We start from the raw sequence: 11799 nt of genomic DNA on the forward strand, positions 1-11799 counted from the left end.
TCCACAACTATGCCGGTCTTCGACGTCAAAATCACCGTTCTTGAAGCGTTGAAACCATTCACACGTTCTTTCACTAATAGCGGCCTCATCATAAGTATTTGAGAACATTCGATGAGCCTGAGCCACAGATTTCTTCATATTGAAGCAAAAAATTAAAACCTCTCGCAAATGACGAGAATTTGGCTCGTAAATTGACATTTTCAATCGAGAATAACTTTATGATACAGACACAAATCAACTAATGTTTCTATGGGATTATATTGACAGATGCCCAAGTTTATTGTATGACGTCTATGATCTATTTATTTCAATCACCACTTACCGCTAAAGCCATCTATAGGAAAACGGCGGAAGCAAAGTTGTACACCTAATAATATTTATATAATAAATAGTAATAAATAGTAGCGCGAAATAGTTTGAATGACTAAACGCAAATCAGGTGTGTTTATCACTTACGTGAAATAAATACTAGGGTGCGATCAGGAATCTCTCAAATATAACTATAGTTTATTTTACGTAAATTTTAGCAAAAGTGCACTAGAGGTATCTGGACGTAACTCCTGAACGCATTCCTAATAGCGCACTACAATTGACTCAATCCTTATGAAAATAAAAATCGGAGCGTAAATCGGATGAAATGGAAGAGAAGCGTGAACGAAACTTTTAGAAGGCAAAAATTGGAACAATGAAATATAAAAAAAGCATTTATGCATATATTATTTTTTAAATTCTGCCCATGGACTTTTAATTCATTTACCCAAAATGAATTCGGTATCTCACAATAAGAGCCTTTTCTCTATAAGTATGTTATTATTCATATATTGCATAGTTCTAAATATTTAACTGTGTGCGTACATTACTATTCACTTACATTGCATATTTCTTAGAAAATAAAAATTAATTAATTAATTATTGTAATACGTAGGCATTGTAATACGTAGGCAAAAGCCCCTTGAATGGTAAGTTGGTTACGTGTGTGCGTGCGTGCGTGCGTGCGTGCGCGCGGCGTGTGTGTGTGTGTGTGTGTGTGTGTGTATGTGTGTGTGTCTAACTTGGAAAATAACGCAAATGATCTTTTTGGGTTAAAAGATATCAAAATTATCAATTTTAACCAGACTAGTCGCAATCGAAAGCTTCGAATATATATAAATGAAATTGTCATTAGATTTTTTATTACGATTTTAGTTTCTGAGATATTTTAATCCGGAATAAAAGAATTTTGGAGCTTGGTAGCGCCGCGATATTTATCTTCACAGTAACATTCACATCAAATGGCCTATTCGTTCGATCAACTTTTTCTTATTTACTTGGCATTGCGTCGCTTGATCATACTTTTAATTGGAAATACTGATATATTCCAATTAACTAAAAATAGGATAGGCGCATTTAACCTTAAATCGTTAGTACATGGAAGTTTATATATAAGTGAAAATTTAGTATAAATGGATAGACGTAGAAAGTCCGATTGCTATGAGCTATGGATTTCTTAATATTTGCTTTTGTATTTTATACGTTATCTAGATTTCCGAATTATTTTCGGAATTTATTAGTAATAGATTTCCAAGTGGAGTATAATAACTTTTACAATACATTAAATAGATCAAACATATTAAAAATCCTGGTTTGAACCATTAGTATGTATTTCCAAATACAAATCAGATATAATTTAATCGTAAATTCCAGATAAATTCTTAATTACCTAAAATTACAGACATACAAAATAGATTTTTATGTGAAAATCCCACCAAAGCCCAAAAATTAGTAATCTAAATATAACCATATTTGATTTTAATATATCTCAAATTTAGTTTAAGTAAAATCCTATATGTCCAAATTTTGTATAAATTTTGTATTATTATTTGTACAAATATGATCAAATACATTTTATATCTGGACATATCTAGAATTTAGTGCAGAGTTTGCTCGATTTTTGCTGCCAACCTGCTGTCAAGTTATGTCAGCAGACTCTGGCTCGCAATCTGCTATCAGATTCTGTCAGCAGATTCTGCTTAATTTTTGCTGCCAGTTTATTTGCATAGAATATTAACAGTTCTGTCAGTAGAACAGCAGCAGATTGAGTTATGATCAGTTTGTTAACATCTTCTGATCAAATCTATCACCAGTCTATCGACATCCTGCTAACATTTTGTTCTGGATATATTTTTGACGGAATGTTCGACTGCTTGATGTGGCTGTTCGATGATAATTTTCTCAAGAATTTGTATGAAGAAATTGAATCTTAAATTCATGTAAAAAACAATTGTATATCTTACCAGTTTTCAGTAATAACTATTTATTATTTATTTTTTATTTACATTTAACAGTATTTCAACATGATTTATTTAAAATAATTTATTCACAATCTTAAATTAATTTTTTTCCTTTTATATTTGTTATTTATTCATTTTTTAATCATTTTTTTATTAATTAAATAACATATGCAATAATAGTTTCGATTATGAGAGTAAATCGTTTTCACAGAACAAAATCCATTATATTCTTCTTTCTTCTAAACTAAGAAATGTATTATCCTAAATAACCAGAATTACTAATTTCTGATGACAAAAAGTTATTCCCTTTATCTATTAACATAGCCTTTGTTTCGACATCCAATTCTTCAAAACCTTCTGTCCGGATTACAGTCGTCATGTTTTTAAAATAGAAGTTAAAGCAATATTTCATCAATTCCTAAAGAATAAATGCTATACATATAAGCGAATTTAAAAACATGTAGGGTAGAGCGAGGCTAGTTGCGCTAGAGACGTATTCGCGTCCACCATTTTTATTCCTTTTCCTACTTCTTTCTCTATCCTCATTCCATCACTGAGCTGTGACAGGTTATGATCATTACAGGTTACGATTTGTATTTGCTGCTTGAAATTTTGTAGCTCCTTTTATTCTATTTTTGCTGTCAAAATCAGTTGAATCTATTATAATATTAGTGCAAGACTTGAAGAGTGTCAGGCGTTCAGATTATTTCTAGATAAGGTGCCAAATATGTACGTCAATTTGAAGTAAAGGATTGAAATTTCTCATCTGTGAGGAAATGTAGTTTATTCACAAGTCATGTATTTATTTTACAGCAATACATTAAGTTGTCGGCGAATATTATCCGCAGGAAATTTAAATAATCGAATACTTTTTTTATTTATTGATACAGTTTACCGCAACGCAACAAGGCATTTTATAAATTTTTTTGCCTTCGTTAATATAAAATATTTCAGTTTTTTTATATCCTTCTTTTCGTCTCTTTTAGTCTTATGGTAAAATTTCGAAAAGCGGAAATATAAATACGAAGCTACAAGGTTTCCAACAGCTCAAAAGCTATAATCTATAACAACCATAACGACCATAATCTTCTCAGCTCAGCAGCAAAGTGAGAACAGAGCAAGAAGTGGGGAAAGGAATAAAAATAGTGGATGCGATCACGTTTATAGTGTCTTAAGTTGCACATAAAGGCAGGTTGGTCAAATGCAAATATTTAAATAACCAAAATATATAGATACATCTATACTTGCGTAATATAGCACAAAGACAGAGATTACTGTGCCTTAATACAATAATTCGTGTCTAGCTGTCAATAGTCAAATACGTTTTTCATTTTCATATACCAAAAATAAAATTATTAGATGAGTATTCCTTTTGATCTATTGATCTATTGATAATTAAAGCGATTAATAACAATCAAATGTGTTTTTGGATATAAGTTATTTTTTAATTTTAATGTTCAAGTTGCTATTTTATTTACAGTTATGGTTTTTCAGTTATAAAAAATATTTCAGTCAACACTAATATGAGGCTTGTTGGACCAGTATCCATAACGAACCTCAGTTGCTCAAATAACATCTGTCTTTATTGATACTTTTTATTCTATTTTAACGATTAAATATAGATTTTATGTTTAATTATTATTATAAAGAGTAAAGATTTTCTAATTTTGTTAATAATCATTTAAATGAGAATGTATTATAAATTATTACACTGTTAATAAAAATTTGATTAATGTACATAATCCTTTCAAAGTTTTTAATCATATATAATCTCACTAAACAATTATCTTCATACTTCAACTTATCCTTCGAGGATGCTCAATATGCCCAATAAGTAGCATATTGATCTACTTTGCATTTTTATAATTAACGTTTTTTTTTCTTATTTATGAGATATTAAGATTTATAAGTATTCAGTTATTGAGATGAACATGCAACATTTTAAAGCATTTACCATTGATCTATCATAATTATGTGAAGATTTATAATTTAAAAAAAATGTCAACTAGCTCCGCTCTACTCTAATATAAAGATATATTTTTACAACTAATGAATTTTGCCTAAGGCTATGGTTAAAGTCTCACTACAAATGCTTTGAAGCGTTCGATTGATCAATTAGAAAAAAGAATTTTACATATTGACCAATCAAAAATTGCTTTAAAGCATTCGTAGCATCGCGTTAACTGTATCCTAAAAATGATATTGGCAGCTGGATAGCTTTAACAGAACCGGGTGTGGCGAGTGAGACATTTACCTCATATAAACAATTTAAAGGGAGCGCAAAAAATGGCAATATAATTTCCTACATATTCTAATTCATTAACGGTGATTTTGAATTACGGTTCACTTGATAAAACATTAAATTAAAGTTAATGAAAAATTATTTAAGGTCATTATTAAGTTAAGAAAAATTATACAGGCCTGCAGAAAAAAACTTTATCATGTACTGAAGACCCAGCTGGAGACCCAGTTATTCTTATGTATTTTGAATCATTAAATACAAATCTGACATCAAAATAGGACTATCCAGGGTAAATTTTCAATCTAGAACGAAAAAATGGATCAAAAACTTCGAAATCTCTGCTTTTATTAATATATTCTAAAACCATTGACAAAAAACTTAAAATTAATCTAACCTAGACTATATTAATTTTTTTTTTAATTAAACCTAGACTATATGTTCCCGAGTTGAGAAATATTTATCAGCCATCAAGAAATATTGTACTGAACGCTCTGAAATACTAATATGCTATTATAAAAAGCAACCCTTAATATCTCAATTGACAAGATACCAACAAACGCCACATTTACGTCCTCTGTATTTCTTGCAAAACTGAAATTCTTTAATTGTTACAATAATAATTGTTATAATAATAATATAAAAATATAAGTTTTTATGTAGTATAGTCTTTTAGTTTAATAGTCGTTTATATTAATTATATTAATTATTATATCATAAATTCATTTTATATTTAAATAAAAAATTTATTGATCTATTATTTGACGACCATTAATTAGCTAAGTTATATTTATTTTAAATATGAAATCAAAAAATTGTATATCGAGTTTGGATACAGTGCATCATTATCGGATAAGACGACAAAACAATTAAGCTGCTGAAAACGATTTATCGAAATATTAATTATGTGATCGATGATGTATTTATGTGAACGCAAGAATAAACCAGCGCCCGAATTTTATTGATAAATAATTTCATACCGTCATTTTTTAATCGATTTCAATTGACTCGGAGTGGTTTCGAATTAAAAAAGATCACTGCGATTAACTTAATCCATGATTAACTTCCCAAGCGACTGTATTATTATATTAATGTGGATAATATTTGTAATTTGTTTGAGGCACACATATATATGTGCTTTATCCTTACGAATAAATTTATCCTTCAGAATTAATACTATATTTATTGGAATATAATTTTATAATTTTATCAAAAATTGCTTTTGGAAAGCACATGTCACTAGAAATGCGATTTGTAGAAAAATTAAAGTTAGTGAGATATATGTATAGAAGTTTTCATTTTAGAATCTTTGTAAAAAATTTATCCAAATACATTACATTGCAATATTGCTGGAACGTTTTGTTGCAATATAACAAAAAGCGGACATCTTAACATTGTTGGAATTTTGCGACAAGGGTTCAGCAACGTTTCACAACCACCAATATTGCAATGTTTTAATGAAATCATTCTGCAATGTTTCTGCAATCTTTCTGTGCTATATGAGATCCTATTGCAGCACGCCTTCGTTCGTTTCATTACTATGGTGGATCAGAAAACGAATTATTCTATATATTCCCTTTCGGGGCAATTGTCATCGTCTCCAGCATTCTCCATAACAGCAGATACTTGTAAGTTTTCACCTACGTCACTATATTTACATGTAATTCTCAACTCAGGAAACATATGGTTTAGGTTTAATCAAAAGTTTTTTGCCAATGATCTTAGAATATATCAATAAAAGCAGAGATTTCGAGATTTTTGATTTATTTTTTTCGCTCTAGATTGAAAATTTACTCTGATTGTATTTTTATGTCAGATATTCATATGCAGTGACTCAAAATACATAAGAATAGGTGCTGATTTTTATCCCAGCACATTATACTTTTTTTTTCTGTGGACCTGTTATCAAATACCGAAAAATATAGAAAATCTTTCAATTGAAAATGAAAGGCTACCCAGTAAACGAGAATGGTTTAAAATGGATTGAAATTTTTTCTATTCGCATACGTATTTTAAATACTTTTTTTGAATTTAATTGAATTCAATTGGATTCGATTAGATTCAATTGGATGCGATTGGATTGAAAAACTGCATTTTCTATTCAAAATTTTGAAAAGAACAGTTTATAATATATTGGGTTGTCCGAAAAATTCAGCCGGTTTTGAAGGAAAATTGAAACGCAGAAAATTTAAATTCTAATATACATTTATTAAATTATATAGGTTAGTCGACACGAACTTTCCAGACAACCCAATATATGTTGTGCACAGAAAAAGCTAATATTATTTTTAGATTGAAAAGCATAGAGACATGCTCCATGTAATTCCTATAAATGAATACAAAAGCATTCAGGATTGAAAAGCATTCATTTTAACATTCGTGAATCAATATTTCTGAAAATCTGAATCCATTTCAATTCATTTCAATCCATTCTCGTTTGCTGGATATAGATTTTGATATAATAATTGATAATTTCGCATCTATCAAAAAATATTATTGTGATTTTACTAATTGTTTCGTTAGTAATATACATATAAATTTTATAGCATATAAACTCCTCTCCTATATATGATAATATTAAATTAATATATATTATTATTTATTATTAATATATATTATATTATAATAATATATATTATTAATTAATATATATACATTATTAATTACTATTAATTAATATTTCTTATTGCATAGTGCGACAAAAATCGATTCTTTTTCCTCTCATGAAAAATTCAAAGAGATTCTGAAGTAGATGTTAGGAAAGCATACCTGTGTGTCGATACTGACTGAAAAATTTTCTGGGCAATAAAAAAGCCGACAATTACAAATTATTGCTGAAATGATTTCGGCTTTTCATGCAATGAAAGTTATGTTGCTCAAAATACACTTTTTTCACAATCATTTGGATTTTTTTCCACCAAATTTGGGTGAATTCAGTGAACATAGTGAACATTTTCAAGACATTGAGAAAACGTTTCAAAAGAAAAGATATCAGACACATGCTTGGTAAATGTTGTTGGTCTATTATTCATGATACAAAACCGGAATCATATAAATGTCAATTCAAACGACAAAGATTCTTATAATAATTATAATTATAATTGTATTATTATTATTATACAAAAATTTGAAAATATATGAAAAAAAAATTCTCAGTTATTTTTTTTGTATTCGGACTTATCGCATAATTTTACATGCAAAAACATTAATTATTTATTTTAAAAAATTATCATATAATTTAACAATTGGAAAAAGCCAATATGAAGCGAATATGATAAATGACTGCATAAAAAATGTTAATGACTTGATCTGGTAAAACGCTGAGACACGGGTATTTTTTTTTTACATCTACTTTCAGAATCTCTTTGATTTTTTCACAGAAGGAAATGTGTGTAGTACTGTGTTATATTTTACATGTCATAAAGAAATATTTTTTACTAAGGAGCGCATTTTTTTTATTTTTCTTCAGGTACCGAAATGCCTAGTCTCGGTTTTGAGCTTCAGAATGGAATATACATTTGTCTATAAAGTAAAAGATTCGCGTCTAGGAATTTTAAAGGGAAGGATGTTTTACTAGAGTAGAAAGAAAAAATGGAAAACATCCCAGTTGAAATTAATATGTTAATCCCATTATAAATTCTGCAATATTTTTATCATACAATAGAAAGAAAAATCCGTAATAAAAACAAAAAAATAATACTATCAGTTACCTCCTTGTGATGTCCTTCGTTCATACTGTTGATAAGATTAAAAAGGTACATGACGTTCGATATATTAATTATTTTCTTTACTTTTCGTATACAATCCATCTGGAGATTTTTCTCACATAATGTATCTGCCAATCGCAAAAGATCTGCAACAAAGAGATATTTTAATCGCGAATTACATATGTAATATTCGGCACGTTTAATTCAAACTCACCCAATAGGTTTTCAAAAGATGATAGGTTGATCCTACCGGTATATAAATATTCTAAAAATTTTTTATAAACGACATATCTATAATAATTATTCATGATGACTCTGTCAAGAAAAATATATTGAAATATTATAAAGAAATCAAACAAAAAGAGTTTTTTCTTAAATATATTTTTTTTTGTAAAAATGTACCTTTGTCTATTTTCAACATAATTAGTTTGGAGCATACTTCTAAAATATGTAGAACGAATCTTTAGGATAGCTTTGTGAACATAAATTGATTGTTTCTCGACTATTATCGTCAGATCACTTGTTGACTTTAAAAACAGAAACACGAATTAATTATTAAAGTTGCACATGTGTATTATGTAATCAAATCTTTCCTTTTACGCAATAAAAAAATGTAATAAAAAGAAAGTCATTTAATCCTCAGTACTTATAAAGGATTAGTGGAACCCTCTCGATAAGTCAGACGTTTTTTTCGATCTCTTTTTACTTATTATAAAATATCTTTTGTGCTGACATTTTAAACTTTCTAACTCAAAAATTCTTTTTCTTAATCTTCAAACAATAAATAAAAAAAATTAAAATCGATACATTACAATTTGAGATACAAGCAAAAGAAAATGCTAGGTTACAAATATCTGGTGGTAGATAGGAACTTTTTTGAAATGTGGATACTGAGGGTTAAGATATCAAATTACAAAACGAGAGATATTATTGAAAAATATGACTTTACCAAAGAGTTAAAATAAAACTATGATAATCAGTATAATCAATTTCGAATTGTAAGCATTTTCAATTAATAGCTTGCTTGCGGTTTTTAATATGCCATCAGTTGCAAGAGTTGAAAATTTTTGACATCTTTTAAAGATTCAAAACTAAATTGTAAAAATAAATCGTACTGCAATTCTTATGATACTTCATTAAAAATATTGAATTGGAGAAGCAAATAAACACAGAATAAAGTCTAACCTGATCGTTAAATGCAGTTTCCAAATCATTTAATATGTGAAATTCTTCATTTGTGAATTCACAGGGCACGGACATTGGTGAATGAGCTATCATCGAGTTGGATATGTCAAACACGTTCGTATATTCACAAATAGCAGGTTTTTTAAATGATATGTCAAAAATAAAACCCCACGCGTACATAAGTCCATCCTTGTTAGACTTGACAAAATTATTGTAATCAATGACAGCGATGTCCGATACTTTTTTTACATTAGCTATATTTATCTACCGACCAAAAAATTCTCTGGTTTATGCTTTCCTATTCTTTTCCGGTTTGTCATAATACAATTTCAGAAATCATTTACCATGATAGGAGACAAAACGTCATCATTGTAATACAGATTCAATCGTCCATTAGCGTTTGAACCCCAGCCATAGACTTTCCCTTTATCACTTAGAGCAAGTGTATAATCTTTCCCACAAGCTACCTTGACTAAATTGAGATAGATTAGGTTATTCTATATTCTTCTTGCAGCCATAAATTCTTCACGTACATCTTTACATTTTTAGGAATGTGTTTTAAAAAAAATTACCAATTGTTTTGCCTGTAAATTCAGCTATTTTACGTGGCTCTTCTATGAAAAATATTGCATCTGAGGTTTGAATAGAACTGGTAGAAGTATTCAATTCCTCATACAAAATTACACCCCAAATGAACGTTTTGCAATTATTCGTAACTACCACATAAAAATTAGTTCCGCAACTCATGCATGTAATCTTCTCTTTGACTTTTATTTGACATATACTGCATTTTTTTCCTTCGCTCCAAACTTTTGTATAATATACCTAAATTAAATAAATATAATATACCTAAGTGAAGTTTGTAAAGTTAATAATTATTATTACTAATGTATTCATGATGATATCGTCGTAATACTTTACTTTGCCATCATCAGTCAAAGCGAGAAAATTAAACGAGTTAGTTGCAGCTTTTATAATTCTTGTGTTGCTCCAATCAATCTTATGGGAAGTATAACATATATATTGTGAGAGCTTCTCAAGATTTAACATAATTTCATTTTCAACCTCATTGTCTGTAGATTGAATTTCAGAATTGAATGTAATTTTTGCACTCGTATCTTCCCATACATATTTCTTTTAAAAAGATAACGTAATCATTGATTTATTTAATTAAATTAATTATACAAGATGTTATTTTTTTAAATTGAAATCCTCGAATATTTCACTTTTCCTTAATAATACGAAGAAATTTTTCAAATAAAATTGAAACTGTTTCGAGAAGTACATATTTTGATCATACTTTTTTCTAGGTGGGAGCGCTAAAAAAATACAAAGGTCATTTCCACTATTCTAAATAAAATAACATGATTTTTTTATATAATATGATTCTTCTAATTATTCTACGTATAAAACTTATATAAACAGAATATAATATGTGGGATCATTTGGTAATGAAAACGCAATTGCTTATTTCTAAAATTAATCGTTTAACTTCATATTTTTTTAAGCAATTATTTCTTTACTCAAATTGATTTTTTTTATTCTGTTTGTAAAAGTATTCAGACGCAAGTGAGAGTAAAAAGTATTCATACAAGGAAATTTGTTTTTTTATAAAAAAAAATCTTTATAAAAAATAAATTAATTAGCAATGTATATATTCTATTCTAATATAAATAAACGAGCTTCTCGATTTTATGTATTTCTGATTTTAGAAGCTAAATTTCTTATCTGTACGAATACTTTTTGAATATTTAAACAATACAATTTTTAATTTTTATTTATTTTTCGGATGATATATTTTATATAATTATACATTTTTTTGATATATATAATTTTTAAGAAACATGCAGTCCATTTTATTCTTTATGAATAAATTATTAATTATCCAACAAGAAATGATCGTCAATTAAATGTCAAATCGACATCAAATTGAAATCATCGTATTTATATCGATTCGATACCAATTCGATGAGTCATTTCTCCCTAGATAATATTTATTTTTTAAAAATAAAGTTTTTTTAAAAAATATTTTCTCTGTGCGAATATTTTTTGTATGAATGCTCAATATGACAACAAAATGTTGCAATTTATTCCGCTCAGCGATTCTGACAGTATAGAGGACAATTTCTGTGACTAACATTTTTCTCCTTACTCTATCTAAATGTCCCATTATCATTAAAATGACAAAGTAACTTGTGACAAAAGAGAATTAATAAATTGTCGATATATATGTACACAATAAGTACACGAAATTAATTTTTTTTAGAAAGTTTGGACATTTAAGAATACGATAACATAATTTTTTTTTTATTTTCTTAGCTATATAATAAATATGTAATAAATATGTAATAAATTACTTATTATTATATATTATTATATATTATTATTATATTATTAA

The 11799-nt window shown here is 27.8% G+C and overlaps 1 protein-coding gene across 1 annotated transcript in view; it reads right to left on the reverse strand.

Annotated features, from left to right (window-relative positions):
* Positions 1 to 8331: 8331 nt before the first annotated feature.
* LOC105623646 (RCC1 and BTB domain-containing protein 2-like) overlaps positions 8332 to 11799 on the reverse strand; it is a 7803-nt gene continuing 4335 nt past the window's right edge. The window contains exons 3-9 of the mRNA XM_012205026.1: positions 10323 to 10535; positions 9974 to 10226; positions 9746 to 9873; positions 9402 to 9665; positions 8619 to 8743; positions 8511 to 8531; positions 8332 to 8347 (exon numbers count right to left, since the gene is read on the reverse strand). Of these exons, the coding sequence (XP_012060416.1) occupies positions 8332 to 8347; positions 8511 to 8531; positions 8619 to 8743; positions 9402 to 9665; positions 9746 to 9873; positions 9974 to 10226; positions 10323 to 10535 (1020 nt within the window). The remainder of the gene's footprint in view (positions 8348 to 8510; positions 8532 to 8618; positions 8744 to 9401; positions 9666 to 9745; positions 9874 to 9973; positions 10227 to 10322; positions 10536 to 11799) is intronic.

Source organism: Atta cephalotes, assembly GCF_000143395.1.
Source record: "Atta cephalotes unplaced genomic scaffold scaffold00061, whole genome shotgun sequence".
Classification (NCBI taxonomy): Eukaryota; Metazoa; Arthropoda; class Insecta; order Hymenoptera; family Formicidae; genus Atta; species Atta cephalotes.